This window comes from Papaver somniferum, chromosome 5 (genome assembly GCF_003573695.1).
Source record: "Papaver somniferum cultivar HN1 chromosome 5, ASM357369v1, whole genome shotgun sequence".
NCBI classification, from domain to species: Eukaryota; Viridiplantae; Streptophyta; class Magnoliopsida; order Ranunculales; family Papaveraceae; genus Papaver; species Papaver somniferum.
Window position 1 is genome coordinate 31341907 of NC_039362.1, and position 22855 is coordinate 31364761.

The window sequence follows — 22855 nt, forward strand, 5'->3', positions numbered from 1 at the left end:
TTCTGCAAAAGAAGAAGAAACAAAGCCATTCAACATACAGTAAGAACCACCACTCAATGTTTCTGAAAAAGGAAAAAAAAAAAAACCCACCACCCAATTCAACTTCAAGGAAACAAACACAGTTTTTTCATGTGTTGGACTACTTGTAAGCAGTACCCAATTGTAAGTTGCACACACTCATTCTTGAGCCTTGTCAAGAGATCAACTTCATAAACTTGTTATATCTCATATGTCATACCAACCCGGAGAAGCTTGCGATGTGGAATCGACAGTATCTTGTCATTTTCCCTTAGATTCTTTCTCAGAAAATTGTAGAGATAGTTAACTACTGCCTTCTTAAGTATAGAGGAATTCTCCTCTGCCACCACTTCTGTTTCTCCCAATAGGTATACCACACCCTTTTCCATTGCTTTCTGTACAAACTCTATCTCTTTCTCAGCTACTCCACTGGATGAATTTGACGACCCAGTTCCAGAATGCGGCACACTAGGCACTTCTTGTTCAGGAGATCCAGATTCTATAACATAAGACTCATAGCGGATGAACTCTTTCAAATTTTGGACCAAATCTTGCTCAAAATCTTCTGATTTGCCTACAACATCATTATATCCATAACGTGCCACACAACGGAAAATTCGAAACTCTTTTTGTTCAACCTGTCTGAAAAGAAAACGTTCCTCGGCTACCACTCTACTGACTGGAAGCCGTTTTATGGAAACAAACACCAAGACTGAGTGTATAGATGGTATATTGGCAACAAAGTGTGGGAATATCGGCGGGATGCCATGTACGAGCTCAGAGTATAGAAAACCTATCCCAGGAATCCTGTTTACATGTGGGTTCTTGACAAGATCTGTGACAAAATCGCCAGAAACTTCGTTTTTAAGCTCAAACATATATCTTTTCCTGTGAACATAGTGCCATATACCCATCATTGACATGAGTACTAGCGACGAAGCCACTGGAAGGTAACCTCCTTGTACGAATTTGTAGAGGACTGACGATAAATATGTGACTTCAGTGGTAGCTAACACTATATAGAATAGTGCTACCAACCAGATGTTTGTTTTCCAAATGAATAACATTATGAGGGTAACCAAATGAGTTGTGATTACCATCACAGAAACCACCGCAATCCCTGCACAAAGTTTTAAATTTTGAAATGAGAGTTTACAGAATGATTATCTGACATATAGGCAATCATCCTTGACGTAACTTACCATATGCATTACCAATCTGTTCGGTAGTCCGGAATATGAGTGTGACTAGAACAGTTGAAATCATAATTAGGTAGTTGAGCTCAGGAATGTAAACCTGTCCTTCAAACTTAGCTGAAGTGTGAACCACTTTAACCCTCGGAAAGGCCCCTAGACTTAGAGCTTGTGTTATGATTGCAAATGCAGCGGATACCATAGCTTGGCTCGCAATAATTGCAGCAGCAACGGCAATGGCGAAGGTTGGCCAATATATTGGCTCTGTCATTTAAGAATAACAAGTCATTTGTTTCTGAAGTTAACCTGATTGCCTGGTTAGAAAGTAATACCCTGATTGTTTGCAGTTTAGATCGACTTACTTGGAACTGACTTGTAGAAAGTATCAGAAACATCACCTGGAAATTTGGAGAGGTATGCAGTTTGCCCAATGTAACAGAACAGTAGTGCAGGAAAAACGATCCCGGAGAAACTAATCTGCAATTCCATGGTAAAGAAAAGTAATTTTTAGCTCATAGATTTTTTTGCTTCTTAGATTTTCCTTCCCTGATCAAGAGTAAAATTTCCAAAACATACTTGAATTGCCCGGACGGAGAAATGGCCGAGATCAGCAAACATAGCTTCAGTCCCTGTTTGATATCATATTTATACTTGACAAATCAGCTGCTGAAAGTATGCATCTTAAATAAACAAAAATGATCAACTTCGCTGACCTGTAATGCACAGCACAGCCCCCCCAAGAGATATCCATGCTGCCTTGCCATTTCGTTGGAAGTAGTATATTATGTACATCGGGTTAAAAGCACGCAAAATAGTCACGTCATGCTTAAATATATTGTAGAGACCAATGCCAGCAATGAAAGTAAACCATAGAAGGATGATTGGAGCAAATGTGCTACCAACTTTGTCTGTGCCAAACTGTTGTGCCGCAAAGAGAAGGATCAAGATTACTACGGAAATTCCCACAACAGCATCTAAGTGTTCATACAAAAGAAAAATAGTCAAAATATAGGACCGTTTCACTCTTATCATATAAAAATTCACTAATAGCGTAGTTCATGGCAGTTCAGCCTAAAATAACATCCTTGATTTCCATTCCAAATCTACCTTGATTGAGAGATGATGTTAACTGCTTGATGCCACCAACCGCAGACAGCACTGTTATTTCATTGTCGTCAGTTACACAGACATACATAAGCAACTAACCCATACAGATATCTGACTGAATTTAGAGTAACCAAGCTCACCCGAGATGCTTGGAGTCAGAATTCCGTCTCCAATAACCATGGAAGTCCCTAAGATTGTGACACAGAAGAGAATAATTGGAATGACTTTACTGCTCTCTAGTGCATCTTTTATCTTTTGAGCTCTCCTCAACTGGCTTGACGGTGTATCCAGTTTATAGTGCGAGAGTTCCCTGTCCTCTGGCTGCTGATTAGGTATTAGCCTTACCTTTGCGTAGCGGCATATCAAGGAGTAAAGTGCAAAAGTTCCTCCTACAGGAGCCAATAACTTGTTCAATAACTGTTTTTCTAATGGCAGAAGGACAGAAAACCTTTACTACAAAAAAGATCCTGGACGGAGGAATGTTCTGACATATTGTTACCAATTTTCACCGTTAATCTAGTATTATAGCCGTATTTTGACGTAAAAAAAAAAACTTACCGTTGCCGTGATCGTTAGCCCACAAAACAATGAAGACATATTTGCTCATTGGTACAATGATAATTGTGTAAATGATGATCGACAAAACACCCAGCAAGTCATCTTTGTTCTTGATCCCATTGGGGAAGGTGCTGGAATATACGTAAAGAGGAGATGTTCCTATGTCCCCATAAATCACACCAACACTCTGGAACGCCAAACTCAGTGTTGTTTTCCAGTCCAACTGTTAGATACAGATCGCGGACGTGCATGCATTCAAGATTTTATTAGCTAATTAATTACATATATGGTAAAATGTTAAAGGATCCGATCCCTGATATTAATTATGGACAAACCTTAGATCTATGGCCTTCTCCGTTAGAAACTTTTCCTGCTTCCATGTTCAGTGAGTCTACATGACGAAGCTTTGCCCATGAGACCTTTCGGTCTTTCAGTCCCTTGTCGACTTGTTCTGTCGTTGGCATTTCTTCTCCGTTCTCATTAGTATTCTTAACAGAGTCTTCCATTTTCACAGGTTTGATTGTTTGGTCTTTGCTGTTATTCAACAGCCTGATTTACATTTATATATATAGGCACAAAAGTTGACGAAGTCTTAATTTCGTTTGAATATTGAAGACACTAGTCGTTAGCAAACAACCCCAAAACCATATATACGTAGCCAAAAATAGACATGAGAGATGAGGGAATGAAGGCCGTTAACTACTGTGCACCTATACTATTGCCAAAAAGAAGCGAGACGGTTTTAGAGTCGTCTAATAATATACAGTCAGTTAAACTAGTCTTATTTTCTCAGTTATGCCTGCCTAGTTTAGCCTATCTGCTGGGCACTTACAAATTAACATGGACTAGCATCAACATCAGCGTTCATGCATAGTTTTTAATCAAGAATGAAATTTTATATATTAAAACATAAGCGTTATAGTTTACAGGGATGGATGTATGAGAAAATATTATCGATAATTAGAAGCCGTAAAATGTGATAGCAGTGGTAGTCTATGGTTCCATGTATGCTGCCCAGGATGAGACGATGAAAATGATAAGCTTATATTTGATATTTCCAACAGTGCTCGATGCTGCTGCTGCTGCTGATGATGGTGACCTCATGATTCTGTTGTTATTATTGCCTGCAGCAGCAGCAATAGCCAGACAAGCAATGGGGTTAACAATTTGACCGCATTTCGCAGGCAGTTCCTGAGCTCGGGTAATGTTAATCCCGACTTCTCCAGCTTTGGAGGTGACTTCATTGGATATCATGGTGCAGAGGCACTCTGGGCTAGATTTAATAACTGATAGCAGGGGATCACAACAACTCCTTGGTGGTGGCTGCGCATCCTCGTTATTGTTTCTGTTATCGTTTCCGTCATTATTGTATTCATCGTTATTGTTCCCGTTATTGTTCCAGCTGTTGAAGTAATTTGGACTGCTAGTACGAGTACTACTGCCGCTGCTGCTACTACTACCTCTATTAGTTGTGCTCGTAACCCCGTACAGGTAGCTCAAACAAGGAATCAGTTGTGTGACACATGAAGGTGGTGGTGGTGGTGGTCTTCGTTGCTGATCAAAAAATGATGATGGTGGTGGTGGTGTCCTTTCCTGGTCGTTGTTATAATCAACTGGTTGAGAATTAGAGTACTGCTCCTCGCCAGCAGCTGACACTAATCCATCGTGATATTGTATTGTTACGACTACCGCTACTACCAAACAAATGAAGCTCCAATTACAAAAATTAATTTGCTTCATAACTTAATTGCTCATGTAACAAATTGTGGATGCTCCCTATAATTTTTATTGCAATATTGGATGACAAAGATGCTAATATATACCGATACTATTGATTCAGTGTTGGATCTGGTTGGTCACCGAACTTCTTGTTTACCTAGCCATACTTATTAGCTAGTAGTATCCTTTTTTTCCTTAGGTTGATGAGCTGCTTGTTAACTTGGCTAAGACATCAGCTTATTACGTGGTGCGAATCAGGAAAGGCAACTCAATATTATCAAGAAACCTATGTCTAGGAGAGCTTTAATATACTCCCTCCGTCCCATTATTAAGTGACCTAGTTCAAATTTGCACAATTTTTAAGGCAATCAAGGGAAAAGAGTATATTTAAGCATTTTTTACAATTATACCCTTATAGATAGTAACTAGTGAAATGTTGAAATGATTTACTATCTCTCAAACTACACCATGGATGTTCGCAAACTTCATACCATTGAAAAGTATTTTAAAACACCTATGTAACGAATATACATGCCTATTAAATTATGCATATTTCTTATATTTCTTATAATCAATTAAAAGGATAATTTTAGAAATATCTCCTTGTTTAGTGATATAGGTCACTTAATAGTGGGACAAAATCTAAAACTAAATAGGTCACTTAATAGTGGGACGGTGGGAGTAAGTTGGAGTACCGTCATTTTGTAAAAAATTCAACAACTCTTTATCCATATTTTTTTTAACATTTTATTTCATGGCAAAATAGAGGTTACGTGGATAATCAAAAACATTACGAAGAAAAAAAAACGACAAAATAGATCCAAATACATATAAAGATACAAATTCCAAAAAAATAGAGAGATGAACTGCAATAGTATCCAATTTTTGTAGGGAGGAGGAAGAACCAGTAAACCGAAATGAATTCCGACCACTTGAGATAAGAGTGTGTTTGGCACCGGTGGAGTTGAAGGAGCAGTGGAGTTAGGGGAGGAAGTTGGAGGAGGTAGTTTGTATTACCCCTGTTTGGCATAGTTTTTTGGGGTGGAATTGATTTTCCAGTCAACTTGTTATCATTCCGCAGAAACAAAGCTCTCAAGCTTAATCCGGGTAAATCTCACTTCTTGTTTTGTTAAATCTTGTTGTTATTCCTCTCATATACTTGTATTTATCTTTTAATGGATATATCATATCCTAGATTTTTTCAGAACCAGATAAGTTGACTGAGTTCATGGGAAAGCAAGGAAGAACTGGGGTGTTGTTTCCACCATTGAAGGGAGAAAGATGAATCTGTTGTCATCAAGCTTTTTTTTATTTTTATTTTTTTTTGTTTTGGGAAATGAGAGTTGTTAGAGCATTAGCTCGGTCGACCTCGCATGCGTTGCTATCTCAATCATGTTTGTCAATGTTAGTGATCAAAACTATGAGTCTTGATTTCTAGCCTACATAGCTAAGTCTCGGACTAGGATAGAAAAGTGTAGTTGAGCTCAAGGACTTCATGGCGATTCATCATATAACGACGAAGATATACTCAAGGAACCGTGGAACTTCATCAACAAAAAGGTATGTGGATAATTGAACTTATCTATCACTCAAAAGTCTATCTCTTCTATCTCCTACTTCTTATGAGACAAAAGTCGTATGCTATATAGACTGGATCATACACATTTGATATTTTGAGCCGAGTATATCTCGCCTATCTATATCTCGAAATCATGTGTTGGTAAAGCGTTTCGCTTTGATCAAGTTTATCTTCACCTAGTGATGAAAGTCATGAAAAGTTTCAGTTACTTTGAGAATTGCTCTGACGTGAAACGGTCTGTGAATAACGGCTATATAACGTCCTCTGAGAATGTCTCAATGATTGGAATGAGAGTTTAGATTACATAACCATGTATTCCTTAATCCGAAGTTTTCGAACTTTGTTGATTGAGAGAAACTGGAAGAATTGGCTTTGCCAAGTCCGCGAACCCAGTCAACGAACTCAGTCCGCGAACTTACGGAAGTTCTCGTAACGAGAATTTCTGCTGGGATTTTCCAAAAACTCGTTTGCGAACTCAGTCTGCGAACCTAGTCCGCAAACTAGCGGAATTCTCTTTGCCGATATTTTCTGCTGAGTTTGGAAAACTCTGCCGGTTGTCTTAAGTCCGCGAACTTGTTTGTGAGATTAAGTGGTTATGATCTAAAGATGTGCTCTGAACATGAAACTTAAATTACCAAGGAATGCTTTATGCAAAACGTGGCTATAAAGTTCATGAGTCGATTCAATCAAATCGAATCATCTTTGTTTCAATTGTCTCTTGTGTAGTTACATAATATCTCATAGCAATTGAACAACTCTTTAACTAGTTCATTTGAGTCAATTGAACTAGTTATGGTGAAGAAGAACAAGGTTAATATGAAATTCTCATATGGTTAACCTTTTGGGTTACTATGTTGAACCAACATACACGTACACGTTTGGGAACGGTTTTCACAAACCCAGTAAACGTCTACCCAAGTGTGTGTGACAAGCTAAGTTCTCGATCTAACGGTTGATAAATATTAGCTTGAATCTAAATCAGGTTTTCATCTAACGGTGAATATGGATTGCTTTGTAACTAAGGAAAAACCCTGATTTGAAGGCTATATAAAGGAGACATCTAGCATTGTGCAAAACTAATCCCCACACGTCTGTGTGATACTAGTGCGCTCTCTAGAGTTGATTCTCCTTTAACCTTTGGTTTTCTTCTCTAAAACCAGGTTAACGACTTAAAAACTTCACTGGGATTGTGAAGCCAGACCGATACTACTTTTATCTTGGTTGTGTGATCTGATCTTGTATCTTCTATCGTACGAGTACAATCTATTGATTGGCTTGAGATCGTGAGAGTTCTCCGATAGGCAAGATAAAGAAGTCACAAACATCTTCGTCTCACTGTTTGTGATTCCTTGACAAACCGCTTGTGTAGTCAAGAAGGATTGTTGAGAGGTGATTGATTAATCTAGGTTGTTCTTCGGGAATATAAAACCGGATTATCAATTGGTTCATGTTCACCTTGATTTTATATCTTAAGACGGAACAAAACCTAGGGTTTTTCTGTGGGAGACAGATTTATCCTTTGATAGACTTTTCTATGTGAGACAGACTTGTTTATTATCAAGTCTGCGATTTTGGGTTGCAACAACTCTTGGTTGTGGGTGAAATCAGCTAAGGGAATCATGTGCGCAGTATCCTGCTGGGATCAGAGGCGTAGGAGTAAAACTGTACCTTGGATCAGTGAGAGACTGATTGGGGTTCAACTATAGTCCAGTCCGAAGTTAGCTTGGAGTAGGCTAGTGTCTGTAGCGGCTTAATACAGTGTGTATTCAATCTAGACTAGCTCCCGAGGCTTTTCTGCATTTGCGGTTTCCTCGTTAACAAAACTTCTGGTGTCTGTGTTATTTCTTTTCCGCATTATATTTTATATAATTGAAATAATACAGGTTGTGCGTTAAGATCATCAATTGGAAATCCAACCTTTGGTTGTTGATTGATATTGATTGATCCTTGGACATTGGTCTTTGGTACCGTTCAAGTTATCTCTCTTTGATAAAGACTCGCAGACTTCCATTTGCTTAAGTAAAGATCAAATCGAGAGATTGAGATATAAACTCTTTGATATATCTTTTTATTGATTGAGTCTAACTGTCTAGTTGATTCTCATAAAAAGTATATTGGAGTTTGTCCATACAGATTGCTAAGTGAAATATTGGATGGTGTTGTTAGACCCATGCTTTTTCAATTGGTATGAGAGCAGGCAAACATGTTTAAGACCTTATAAGTCTGTGTTTGTTGCAATCTGACTATATGGACGAGTCTATCTCTGATAATGTACTAGTTCAGAAATTACCAGATGATTCTAAAAGCTTGGATTCACCTGAGAGAACTGACACATCTAAGTCAATATCTAAACATTCTCTTGATGTAAAAACTGTTGATTGGGAAACTCTCCTAGAAGAACAGTTGGATGAACTTTCTGATGAAGGTGATTCAGATATTGATAGTGATGTTGATGAGGAAGTCTCAGAGTATGTTAAGCTTTTGGATTCGTGGAAAGTGAAGAAGATTACAACTTCTCATGTTACATCTCTTCTGACTCCTCTATGTCGAGAAAACAAGAAATTGAAAAGGATTTATGGAGGTCTTTATGGTCGGAATCGCTCTTGCGAATCGATCCTTAAGGATTCTGAGGAAAACCTACGTATGAAGTCACTTGAATGTGATAATCTTTATCAAAAGTACTTTTTGTTGGAAGAGAAACTTGCAAAATCTGAAGTAAGGTTTAACTCTCAACAAATTAGTTTTGATGACAGAGAAAGTGCTTGTCTCGCTCGAGAAAAACGCCTTGTGGCTGATTTAGCTGTTGCTCTTGATAAAATCAAGATATTTGAAGATGACTTGAAAAATTTCAATACTAGTTCAAGCAAATTTACCACTATGCTAGGAGAAAGTAAAAATCATCGTGATACACGAGGATTGGGCTATAAGGGAATAGATGCTCCAAGTACTGGCAAAGAGGTAAAATTTGTCAAGGCTAGTGATTCTTCTCAAAAAAAGGTTTCCACTGATGGAAAAAGTGAAATACCTTCACTGGCAGTTAAGGTTCAAAAGAGCAAAGTTTATCAACCTCCAAAGTTAGCACACACGGATCGAGGTAAGAACATTCCTTATGTTTGCCACTATTGCGGAAATAAAGGTCACCTGGAAAGGAGATGTCGTTTCCGTATAAGGAATGAAAAACTTCATGATGTTCTTGTTTGGGCATCACAAGAAGTTTTGAAACCAAGATCATACGTTAAGACTGATCCTCTTAACGTTACAGGTTGTAATTGTCCAACATTTAGGCAAAGGAATCAGTGCTATGATAGACCTAGATTTGCCTATAAACGTCGTACAAATCCTTTTCATAATCGTAATGGTTATCAAAAGGATAACTTCGTAAAGACGAAGACAAGATCTATGCTCCCAATTGGAGAAAGACTAACTTGCAAAAGAATAGTCAATCCAATTCTCTTACAAGAATTCTAGAAGAGAGTGATGGGAAGAAGGTTCCGACTGTTCCTAAACGCACTCAGACGTGGATACCGAAGAAAGACAATGATGTTTTGAGTGTGAAAATGAATGATCTTCCAGAAAACTCCATGACTATGGAAAAGGCATTATCCATGATGTTGGAACTTAACAAGTTTTTTAGAAAAACGGAATTGGATGTGAAAGGTTCTAAAAGTGATCTATTTCATGATAATCCAAAGGTCACTTGTGGTGAGCAAGACTTTGTTCACCCCAACGCAACTTGATTGTGTTGGAAGTGCATCCTCACCAAGGAATGCCCTGCTTTGTATACAGTGAGGGAAGCACAAGAATTGGGGCACACATATTATGTTCGGTAAGGCGGTAGAATTCGATTGGATTCATCTAAAAAGGTATGTCTATAAACTTGATCAAGATTTGTACTTTTATTTGCTTAGAATATTTATAATAATCTTGCTTATCGTTCATTTCTACCTAACTTGATCTGTGTTTAAGGTTCTTAAATGTTTAGGTTTGAAAATAATAGTTCGGGATGGTTGGACTACATGGTACACCTACCAAGTATGCATAACAACATGTAAAATCAAAATCCAGGGGTTTAAGTTCGCAAACTCGTATGCATACTTGACGTCGATATTCGGTAAACTTGTTTTGCCGTAACTTCTTCGTCCGAACTCGGATTTACCTCATTATTTTTGCATTCTCTTCCTTATTGAATTACCTTCAAAATGGATATGAGAATTGTTGAATTTGGATGAGTTAATATTGGTCTTTGTCCTGTCTCTTGTCTTTTAGTGTTTGCTCCATTTCGTTGCACTTGTTTTATTCTCTTGGACTTGGGCACTGGGATTCTTGGATAAATCCTATTCTAAGCTATTTTGTGGCTTTTATAAGAGTGATATTGGTGAATCACAAAGAAGGAAGTTCGAGAATGGGTAGTAATTCACATTGCTATATATTCTTGAGTGTTCACAATCATCTCATGTGAACTATGGTGCATAGTCGTCAATGACTTTGTATGTTCTTCGTTGTTAAGGAAATATTTTTATACGTTTTTGGTAACCACTCTTGGTATAAATCCGTGCGAAAAGGATTGATTCTACCTTCTAAGGGCAAAGATTGTTATTGCAGTATTAATCTTTATGATTTTGTGACATTGCAATATTTTTATGGGATATGTATTGTTTGCGTCCGTGAACTTGAAGGTCCCATATGTTTTCAAAAGTAAAGTCGTTCATAAATTGGTATTCGTATTAATGAAAGGATGAATGTACTTTTGACAAATACAAAAGTTATGCCTATGCAGTCATGTATTTGATGGAAAATAGGATGAAATCTTTTGTTTGACAAGGATAAAGTCTATTATGTCGTTACGCAAATAGTGATGGAAAATAGAATAGATCCTTGTATGTTATCCACGGTATTGATCTTCATTGATCCATTTTGTTATGTTTTACCGTGAAGGCTCCATTGTGTATCTTATGTTGAGCACCTTACAACTATGTCGATTAATATTGGCCTTGTTGGTTGTTCCATGAGATGCTATATATTGAGCATTCTTGAACTAAATTAATCATCTTGATTGGTTATTTAGTTATTTGCTCCGAAAGTCTTCTTTTGTCGAGCAAAATCTTTTGAAAATTAAATTGATTGCTTCAGTGATTAGTTTGGTTGTGTATTCTAATTAGATTAATTATAGGTTCTCTTGTAATTAATCTAGTTGAGTTTTTCATATATTCCACAAGTTCTTGTGTTGAGTATATGAACGGCTATACTAATCATGTTCTATTGGTTGATGTAGTCGTATATTCCGTAAGGTTTTCCTTATGTTGAGTATGTGAACGATTAAGCTAGTCATCTCCGTGTGGTTATCTTAGTCGTAGCTCCGTGAGTTTTCTTATGTTGAGCACAATCAATTAAATTGATCACTTTTGTGGTTTAATTTAGTTGTGTATTCCGACTAAATTAATCACGGGTTTACTTGTGATTAATTTTATTGAGTTTTGTATATAGAAAATCATTTCCATGGTTTTTGGTGTCCAATTAAAAAATCCTTCTTTTCTTTCGAAATTAAGGTCGCTCTTGTTGTTCTTTCGGGAATGACATCAAATGGGGGAGAGTTCTTTTGAACTTGTGCTTAATGGTAATATCTTGCGGGGTGTGCGGATGTGGAATTTTATAGGGATTATCTTGCATCTTAAAACTCCTTGATGAATGCATTTAGCTTCGGCTTTATGATTGCATCTACGTTAAGTTGGTATGTATTTTTTCTTTTAGTCTATGAAACGTCTCTTCTCGAAATTTCATTAGGATCCCGTTCTTGTACCTTTGCCAATTTTATTGACAAAAAGGGGGAGAATTAATGTGTAGTTCTACTACATATACATATGGTTTCCGGATCATCGTGTAAGGGGGAGTTGTTTTCATGTGAGATGGAGTATTGACTAAGGGGGAGAGATACATATCACCGTAGTATTATTGTTAAAGTCGTGATGCAATTGGACTTTGATGTTACGTAATAATACTATGTCACTGTATAATGATGATCGAGAATCTCAATTTCTCTCATTGTTATAGCTACGGATCTTCAGTAACGGTGATGCTAAACTTACAACCTTTGGGATCATTGGAGTACTTGGAAGGACGAAGATTTCAGGGAACATTGAAGATTAGACTATGGAATAGGAGCCACTAAAGTTTATCTTTTTTGTATTCCATATGTATTAATAGTTTTGTCACGAAAATTGACAAAGGGGGAGATTGTTAGAGCATAGCTCGGTCGACCTCGCATGTATTGCTATCTCAAGCATGTTTGTCAATGTTAGTGATAAAAACTACGAGTCTTGATTTCTAGCCTACATAGCTAAGTCTCAGACTAGGATAAAAAAGTGTAGTTGAGCTCAAGGACTTCATGGCGATTCATCATACAACGACGAAGATCTACTCAAGGAACCGTGGAACTTCATAAAAAAAGGTATGTGGAGACTTGAACTTATCTATCACTCAAAAGTCTATCTCTTATATCTCCTACTTCTTATGAGACAAAAGTCATATGCTATATAGACTGGATCATACACATTTTATTTCGAGCCGAGTATATCTCGCCTATCTATTTCTCGAAATCATGTGTTGGTAAAGCGTTTCGCTTTGATCAAGTTTATCTTCACCTAGTGACGAAAGTCATGAAAAGTTTCAATTACTTGAGAATTGCTCTGACGTGAAACGGTCTGTGAATAACGGCTATATAACGTCCTCTGAGAATGTCTCAATGATTGGAATGAGAGTTTAGATTACATAACCATGTATTCCTTAATCCGAAGTTTTCGAACTTGGTTGATTGAGAGAAACCGGAGGAATTGGCTTTGCCAAGTCCGCGAACTGACGGAAGTTCTCGTACCGAGAATTTATGTTGGGATTTTCCAAAAACTCGTTTGCGTGTTGTCCGCGAACTGGCGGAAGTCTCTTTGCTGAGATTTTATGCTGAGTTTGGAAAACTCTGCCGGTTGTCTTAATTCCACGAACTTGTTTGTGAGCTTAAGTGGTTATGATCTAAATATGTGCTCTGAACATGAAACTTAAATTACCAAGGAATGCTTTATGCAAAACGTGGCTATAAAGTTCATGAGTCGATTCAATCAAATCGAATCATCTTTGTTTCAATTGTCTCTTGTGTAGTTACATAAGATCTCATAGCAATTGAAAAACTCTTTAACTAGTTCATTTGAGTCAATTGAACTAATTATGGTGAAGAAGAACAAGGTTAATATGAAATGCTCATATGGTTAACCTTTTGGGTTACTATGTTGAACCAGCATACACGTACACGTTTGGGAACGATTTTCACAAACCCAGTAAACGTCTACCCAAGTGTGTGTGACAAGCTAAGTTTTCGATCTAACGGTTGAGAAATATTAGCTTGAATCTAAATCAGGTTTTCATTAAACGGTGAATATAGATTGCTTTGTAACTAAGGCAAAACCCTGATTTGAAGGCTATATAAATGAGACATCTAGCATTGTGCAAAACTAATCCCCACACGTCTGTGTGATACTAGTGCGCTCGCTAGAGTCGATTCTCCTTTAACCTTTAGTTTTCTTCTCTAAAACCAGGTTAACGACTTAAAAACTTCACTGGGATTGTGAAGCCAGACCGATAATACTTTTATCATAGTTGTGTGGTCTGATCTTGCATCTTATAACCAATTGATACTCGTACGATATAAGATGCAAGATCAGATCACACAACTACGATAAAAGTAGTATCGGTCTGGCTTCACAATCCCAATGAAGTCTTTAAGTCGTTAACTTGGTTTTAGACAAGAAAACCAAAGGTTAGAGGAGAATCGACTCTAGAGAGCACACTAGTATCACACAGACGCGTGGGGATTAGTTTTGTCCAATGCTATATGTCTCCTATATATAGTCTTCAAATCTGGGTTTTGCCTTAGGTACAAAGCAATACATATTGACCGTTAGATGAAAACCTGATTTAGATTCAAGCTAATATTTCTCAACCGTTAGATCGAAAACTTAGCTTGTCACACACACTTGAGATATACGTTTACTGGGTTTGTGAAAACCGTGCCCAAACGAGTACATGTATGTTGGTTCAACATAGTAACCAAAAAGGTTAACCATATGAGCATTTCATATTAACCTTGTTCTTCTTCACCATAACTAGTTAAATTGACTCAAATGAACTAGTTAGAGAGTTGTTCAATTGCTATGAGATCTTATGTAACTACACAAGACACAATTGAAACAAAGATGATTTGATTCGATTTGAATCGACTCATGAACTTTATATCCACGGTTTGCATACTGCATTTCTTAGTAATTTAAGTTTCATGTTCAGAGCACATATTTAGATCATAACCCACTCAAGTACGCAAGCAAGTTCGCGGACTTAAGGCAACTGGCAGAGTTTTCCAAACTCAGCAGAAAATCTCGGCAAGGAGACTTCCGCCAGTTCGCGGACTTAACGCAAACGAGTTTTTGGAAAATCCCAGCAGAAATTCTCTGCAAGAGAACTTCCTTTAGTTCGCGGACTTGGCAAAGCCAATTCCCCGGTTTCTCTCAATCAACAAAGTTCGTAAACTTTGGATTAAGGAATAGGACTTATGCACATATGTTTTACCACACAATTCTTATATCCATCATTGATTATATAGACCTAAACTTTCATTCCAACCATTGAAACATTCTTAGAGGACGTTGTATAGTTGTTACACTATTTCTCGTCAAAGCGATTTTCAAAGTGATTGAAACAATATGACTTTCGTCATTAGGTGAAGATAAACCCGATCAAAGCGAAAAGATTTACCAACACATGATTTCGAGATATAGATAGGCGAGATATACTCGGCTCGAAATGTCAAATGTGTATGATCCAGTCTATATAGCATACAACTTTTGTCTCATAAGAAGTAGGAGATAGAAGAGATAGACTTTTGAGTGATAGATAAGTTCAAGTCTCCACATACCTTTTTGTTGATGAAGTTCCACGGTTCTTTGAGTAGATCTTCGGCGTTGTATGATGAATCGTCATGAAGTCTTTGAGCTCAACTACACTTTTCTATCCTAGTCCGAGACTTAGATATGTAGACTAGAAATCAAGACTCATAGTTTTTATCACTAACATTGACAAACATGCTTGATATAGCAACGCATGCGAGGTCGACCGATCTATGCTCTAACAATATCCCCCTTTGTCAATTTTAGTGACAAAACTATTAATACATATGGAATACAAAAAAGATAAACTTTAGTGGCTCCTATTCCATAGTCTAATCTTCAACGTTCCCTTAAATCTTCGTCCTTCCAAGTACTCCAATGATCCCAAAGGTTGTAATTTTAGCATCACCGTTGTTGAAGATCCGTATCTATAACAATGAGAGAAATCGAGATTCTCGATCATCATTATACAGTGACATAGTATTATTATGTAACATCAAAGTCCAATTGCATCACGACTTTAACAATAATACTACGGTGATAGAACTACACATTAATTCTCCCCCTTTTTGTCAATAAAATTGGCAAAGGTACAAGAACGGGATCCTAATGAAATTTCCGAGAAGAGACGTTTCATAGACTAAAAGAAAAAATACATACCAACTTAATTTAGATGCAATCATAAAGCCGAAGCTAAATGCATTCATCAAGGAGTTTTAAGATGCAAGATAACCCCTATAAAATTCCACAGCCGCACACCCCGCAAGATATTACCATTAAGCACAAGTTCAAAAGAACTCTCCCCCATTTGATGTCATTCCCGAAAGAACAACAAGAGCGACCTTAATTTCGAAAGAAAAGAAGGATTTTGAATTGGACACCAAAAACCATAGGAATGATTTTCTATATCCAAAACTCAATCAAATTAATCACAAGTAAACACATGATTAATTTAATTGGAATACTCAACTAAATCAAACCACAAAAGTGATCAATTTAATTGATTGTGCTCAACATAAGTAAACTTACGGAGATACGACTAAGGTAATCATACAGAGACGACTAACTTAATCGTTCACATACTCAACATAACGAAAACCTTACGGAATATACGACTACATTAACCAATAGAACATGATTAGTATAGCAGTTCATATACTCAACACAAGGACTTGTGGAATATACGAATACTCAACTAGACTAATTACAAGAGAACCTATAATTAATCTAATTGGAATACAAACAACCAAACTAATCACGAAAGTAATCAATTTAATTGTCAAAAGTTTTTCTCGACAAAAGAAGACTTTCAGAGAAAATAACTAAATAACCAACCAAGATGATTAATTTAGTTCAAAGATGCTCAACATATAGCATCTTACGGAACAACCAACAAAGTCAATCAAAATAATCAACTTAGTTATATTGTGCTCGACATAAGACACATTACGGAGCCTCATGGTAAAACAAAAAGAATGGATCAATGAAGATCAATACCGTGGAATACATACAAGGATCTATTCTATTTTCCATCATAACGACATAATAGACTTTATCCTTGTCGCACAAAAGATTTTACCCTACTTTCCATCAAATACATGACTGCATAGGCATAACTTTTGTATTTGTCAAAAATCCATTCGTCCTTTCATCAATACGAATACCAATTCATGAGCGACTTTACTTTTGACAACATATGGGACCTTCAAGTTCACAGACGCAAACAATACATATCCCATAAAAATATTGCAATACTTCAAAATCAAACAGATTCATACTGCAATAACATCATCCTCCAAATATTTTTAGAATTTAATAACCAATAAACCTAGAAAATAACACAAGAAGATGAAAACAAAATAGCTATGTGTAGTCACAATCATTGCTATTGAAAACGCTAGTTATTCTTCCAACTAATCCAAAAAGAAGACATACCATGCTTTAAAGAACTTAGTTTTGCTTGATGATTTCATACCTCTGAAATGGTCCATCAAAATAGGAGTCACTGATATCCTTGATCCTGTTGACTGTAGAGACACCATGTTCAAAAGTTAGAATGTTGACTTTTCGGTCAATAGTGCGAGCATAATGGCGAGCCTTTGCGCAGTCAAGGATAACTTTCTTCTGATTCCTGATCAAGATATTCTGAGTACCAAGGATTTTTTTCATGTCCATCAAAAAGTTGGTTCATCTCCAGTTGAAGGTTAGCAAGTTCGTTCTTGACTTCATTTTGAACACGAATCAGATCCTTGACAGATTCTCCAATCCAAGATTTATACTCTTTTCTTTCAACCATCTTCTTCAAAATAAAATCTTGACCAGAATCACATCCTTTGAGATCATCCTCAACCATAGGGTTAACTTCTTCTTTGGGAACAGATTCCATAGAGTTCCTTTATGAAGAATAAAGAAACACATATAAGACTTATATATGTTCGTGAGTACCCTAACTGGAAACCCTAAAGTTCCTTGAGGAGACACGGACGTTCGTGGGACAGCCAAAGTACAAATAGCCCAAATTAGGAGAACTGCATACCATGTTGCTTTGAAAGATACTCTATCTCCAGAAGATCATAGTGACAAAAGAAAGAAGTACTAACAACATTACATTATAAGATATACAAACTGGAGAAAAACAACACAATACTTGAGCATCTCACAAATCCTCATTCTTGTATCTCTCAAGTTAGACACAAGGATAGACTTTCTGCTACTAGGTAGCAGAGGGAGACATAGTCTCACCATAGGTTCTGAGAGAATAACTGTTATTTTCTCTAGGATATCTGAACTTAGCATTACTTTTCCTTCCTTGGAAGTTTCCAGATACAGGAGAACGTCTCACAGTCCTTATGGGAATCACAGGTGAGGAATCATTCTGATAACAAAGTCTAGGACCTATAGAAATGGGTTCTAGGGGATTTTCCGAAATTGGTATCCATACACTAGACTTAAATTTACCAGAGTTGTTCTTATAAGCACAAGACATGCTTTCATAGGTAGTACGATTTATACCATTAGAATTTACCAATGTCATGTAATGATTTCTAGGAGAGAGATCATTCTTACAAGATGCCTGGTTCCGTGTGGAAGCGAGGTTCACTGCAGCAATTATCTGACTATTTACTCCATTGACAGTAGAAACAAGCAATTTGTGAACTTTAGAGACTTGTTTCTTTCTGGAAAAATAATGGATAGCATAGTGATTTCCTTTTCCACAGAAGGTACAGGTTCGTGGAGGAGAAGCAACATCAGACACATGTTTAGACTTCATAGCTGTCAGAGAAGATTGTAAGTTACTAAAACCTTTTTTAACACAATCTTCATCTGGAGAAGATTCCATTCTGTACGGTAACTCGTGAGAATTAGTTTGTGCAGAAGAATTTCTTCTTAAGACAAAGTTTTCCTTTTCCAAGAATTTATACCATCCATGGGCTAGAGCAAGTGATGCTTCAAGTTTCTCTCTCTCAACATGAAGGTTGTCTAGATCAGATGAATGCGTCTTGATCAAACATTTTTCTCTAATTGAGCCTTCTTTAACCAGCTTTTCAAGATCACAAATCTTTTCACGCTGTTGATAGTTTTCTTGAAGAAGTTTCTCAATTTCCTTAGAGAATGACCCTATAATGTTGTAGAGTACCTGTTCACGATCAATAGACTTCACGAATTCATCAAAGAGCTGTACATGATCCTTGAGATCAACAAACTCTGTAGAATTTTTTGAAATTCTGGTGAGCTCCATTTCAGCTTTAGTCATTATGTCCAATGTCTCATTGGAGGAAGAGTGGCTGACACAAGATGAGACAGTCTTCCTACCTCGGGATTCGTAAGAATCAGCTAAGGAGTGATCCTTTGAGGTATTTCCGAGACACTTGACAAAGTTGACAGCTTTAGGAAGCATTTTGGTATGCGTATGAGATACTGTCCACAGACTCAGATTGCCACAAACACAGACTTATAAGGTCTTTAACGTGTTTGCCTGCTCTGATACCAATTGAAAAAGCGGGGGTCTAACAACAACACCCAATATTTCGCTTAGCAATCTGTATGAAGTAACTCCGAAATACTTTGCTAGAGAATCAACTAGACAGTCAGACTCAATCTAGATAAAAGTATCTCAAGGAGTTAATATCTCTCTCTTGTTTTTGATATTACTCAAGCTAATAGAAATCAGCGAGTCCTAATCAAACACAAGGAATACTTGGACGGTACCAAAGACCAATGTCCAAGGATCAATCAATATCAATCAACAACTAAAGGTCGGATTTCCAATTGATGATCACAAACGCACAGCCAATATTATTTCAATTATATAACAAATATAATGCGAAAAAGAAATAACATAGACACCAGAAGTTTTGTTAACGACGAAACCGCAAATGCAGAAAAACCCCGGGACCTAGTCAAGATTGAATACACACTGTATTAATCCTCTAAAGACACTAGCCTACTCCAAGCTAACTTCGGACTGGACTATAGTTGAACCCCAATCAGTCTACCACTGATCCAAGGTACAGTTGTACTCCCTACGCCTCTGATCCCAGCAGGACACTGCGCACTTGATTCCCTTAGCTGATCTCACCCATAACCAAGAGTTGCTGCAGCCCAAAATCGCAGACTTGATAATAAACAAATCTGTCTCACACAGAAAAGTCTATCAAAGGATAAATCTGTCTCCCACAGAAGAACCCTAGGTTTTTATTCCGTCTTATGATATGAAATCAAGGTGAACAGGAACCAATTGATAATCCGGTCTTATATTCCCGAATAACAGCCTAGATTAATCAATCACCTCTCAACATCTTACTATACAAGAGGACGTCGAGGAATCACAAACAGTGAGGCGAAGATGTTTGTGACTTCTTTATCTTGCCTATCGGAGAACTCTCACGATGTCAATCCAATCAATAGATTGTACTCGTACGATAGAAGATGGAAGATCAGATCACACAACTACGATAAAAGTAGTATCGGTCTGGCTTCACAATTCCAATGAAGTATTTAAGTCGTTAACCTGGTTTTAGAGAAGAAAACCAAAGGTTAGAGGAGAATCGACTCTAGCGAGCGCACTAATATCACACAGACGTGTGAGGATTAGTTTTGCCCAATGCTAAATGTCTCCTATATATAGTCTTAGGTACAAAGCAATCAATATTCACCGTTAGATGAAAACCTGATTTAGATTCAAGCTAATATTTCTCAACCGTTAGATCGAAAACTTAGATTGTCACACACACTTGAGATATACGTTTACTGGGTTTGTGAAAACCGTGCCCAAACGTGTACATGTATGTTGGTTCAACATAGTAACCCAAAAGGTTAACCATGTGAGCATTTCATATTAACCTTGTTCTTCTTCACCATAACTAGTTCAATTGACTCAAATGAACTATTTAGAGAGTTGTTCAATTGCTATGAGATCTTATGTAACTACACAAGACACAATTGAAACAAAGATGATTCGATTCGATTTGAATCGACTCATGAACTTTATAGCCACGGTTTGCATACTGCATTCCTTAGTAATTTAAGTTTCATGTTCAGAGCACATCTTTAGATCATAACCCACTCAAGTACGCAAGCAAGTTCGCGGACTTAAGGCAACCGGCAGAGTTTTCCAAACTCAGCAGAAAATCTCGGCAAGGAGACTTCCGCCAGTTCGCGGACTAGGTTCGCGGACTGAGTTCGTGGACTTAACGCAAACGAGTTTTTGGAAAATCCTAGCAGAAATTCTTGGCAAGAGAACTTCCATCAGTTTGCGGACTTGGCAAAGCCAATTCCTCCGGTTTCTCTCAACCAACAAAGTTCGTAAACTTTGGATTAAGGAATATGACTTATGCACATATGTGTTACCACAAAATGCTTATATCCATCATTGGGTATATAGACCTAAACTCTTATTCCAACCATTGAAACATTCTTAGAGGACGTTATACAGTTGTTACACTATTTTTCGTCAAAGCGATTTTCAAAATGATTGAAACAATATGACTTTCGTCATTAAGTGAAGATAAACCCGATCAAAGCGAAACGCTTTACCAACACATGATTTCAAGATATAGATAGGCGAGATATACTCGGCTCGAAATATCAAATGTGTATGATCCAGTCTATATAGCATACGACTTTTGTCTCATAATAAGTAGGAGATAAAAGAGATAGACTTTTGAGTGATAGATAAGTTCAAGTCTCCACATACCTTTTTGTTGATGAAGTTCCACGGTTCCTTGAGTAGATCTTCATCGTTGTATGATGAATCGCCATGAAGTCGTTGAGCTCAACTACACTTTTCTATCCTAGTCCGAGACTTAGATATGTAGACTAGAAATCAAGACTCATAGTTTTGCTCACTAACATTGACAAACATGCTTGATATAGCAACGCATGCGAGGTCGACCGAGCTATGCTCTAACAGTGCTTCCATTTACAACTCCATAGGTTACGTCCTTATCATTCCTTAAAATAATACCAAATCCTGCTGTCATGTCCTTGTAAGAGGTGTCGATATTGACAGCAACTTCATCAATATTAGGCTTGATCCAAGACGTTTGAACCTTGTTAGGAGGGGTAAACCTGGATGAGTAACTCCATCTCAAAGAAACTACTCTACTCTTCATATTATCATACATATTAACATCAACGTACATCACCTTAAGCCTCACGTCCTCCTTGATTTTCTAAAGAAGAAAATCTGAATATAAGGATTTTTGGGTGAAAATCCTTATATTCCTCTCACCCCAAATATGGTAGACGAAAGAATTAAAGGATAGTTTGTGAATAGTACCATCAGTCCTAGTCCCTTTCAGGTTGGCCACACACCACATAATTTGAGAGTCCCAATCTGGATGAGAAATGATTCTCAAGCCTATAAGTCGCATCAAATCATTCCAAATAGAAAAAACGTAACAACATTTGAAGAGCAAATGGAAATCATCTTCGAGAATTAAGTTGCAAGTAGAGGGTACCAAGTACACCACCAATTTTTTTGTTCGGAAACCTGTATGGACAAAACCTAATACAATTTCTAGTACACCAACTTAATGATCCTTCACAATATGTATATAGAGTTTATATCTTTACCACTTCTAAATCATAAAGTCTGGACAACGAAATTCGTGAACCTGATAGTTAAGAAGAGTTCTTGGACCATCTTAAAAATAAATATCCAAGATCAATCTAGTCATACTAATTTATTCAGATCTGAAGTCTTCCACCTGTGAAACTTGTTATCTATCTTTCAAAATATGAATTCTATAAGAAACGAGTCTCGTAATCGATCTTAATTATATGGACATATATACTAGAATTGAGTATGTACTGTTAGAGCACTTCTCGGTCGAACTCGCAAGCTTTGCTATCTCAAGCTTTTTTTTTTTCAAGTTTAGTTTTCAAAACTATAAGTCTTGATTTCTAGTCTACTTATAGCTATGTCTCAGATTAGGATAGAATGTGTAGTTGAGCTTTAGACTTCACAGCGTTCATCGATTGAAGACGAAGAACTACTAAGGGGAGCTTGTGGAACTTCATCAACAACAGGTATGTGGAGACTTGAATTCATCTATCACTCAAAAGTCTATTCTATTCTATCTCCTATTGAGATAAAATTCGTATAGCTATATAGATTATACACATTTGATATTTCGATCTGAGTTTAACTCGCTTATATCTTTCTCGAAATATGTGTTGGTAAGATTTTTGCTTTAACCACGTTCATCATTATTCTTGACGAAAGTCAAAAGATAATCATGTGAAAATCACCT

At 37.1% G+C, this 22855-nt stretch overlaps 2 protein-coding genes across 3 annotated transcripts; both read right to left on the bottom strand.

Moving 5' to 3' along the window:
• Positions 1-160: 160 nt before the first annotated feature.
• LOC113281301 (potassium transporter 5-like) lies at positions 161-3422 on the bottom strand. Of its 2 annotated transcripts, none has more exons than XM_026530013.1 (9): positions 3212-3422; positions 2877-3099; positions 2459-2707; positions 2319-2369; positions 1925-2185; positions 1788-1840; positions 1610-1688; positions 1221-1475; positions 161-1138 (listed from the first exon to the last, which is right to left on the bottom strand). In XM_026530013.1, exons 1-9 carry the CDS (start codon positions 3380-3382, stop codon positions 219-221), a joined length of 2262 nt encoding a protein of 753 aa, XP_026385798.1. In that variant the 5' UTR covers positions 3383-3422; the 3' UTR covers positions 161-218. The 2 variants fall into 2 exon arrangements, with proteins under 2 accessions (XP_026385798.1, XP_026385797.1); XM_026530012.1 differs by having other exon boundaries at positions 1574-1688.
• Positions 3423-3764: 342 nt separating this feature from the next.
• Positions 3765-4647, bottom strand: LOC113277360 (serum factor response D-like). The gene has a single exon (XM_026526480.1). The coding sequence runs from the start codon at positions 4614-4616 to the stop codon at positions 3870-3872; it is 747 nt and encodes a 248-aa protein (XP_026382265.1). The 5' UTR covers positions 4617-4647; the 3' UTR covers positions 3765-3869.
• Positions 4648-22855: the final 18208 nt, after the last annotated feature.

What these genes read in the sequence shown, in the direction of transcription:
- LOC113281301 (XM_026530012.1), bottom strand. Translation starts at nt 3,382, where the DNA reads ATGGAAGACTCTGTTAAGAATACTAATGAGAACGGAGAAGAAATGCCA. An exon ending in GGCTAACGATCACGGCAACG is followed by an intron (nt 2,708 to 2,876) that starts GTAAGTTTTTTT and finishes TGGCTCCTGTAG; the next exon opens with GAGGAACTTTTGCACTTTAC. An exon ending in ACAGATTGGTAATGCATATG is followed by an intron (nt 1,139 to 1,220) that starts GTAAGTTACGTC and finishes AACTTTGTGCAG; the next exon opens with GGATTGCGGTGGTTTCTGTG.
- LOC113277360 (XM_026526480.1), bottom strand. Translation starts at nt 4,616, where the DNA reads ATGAAGCAAATTAATTTTTGTAATTGGAGCTTCATTTGTTTGGTAGTA.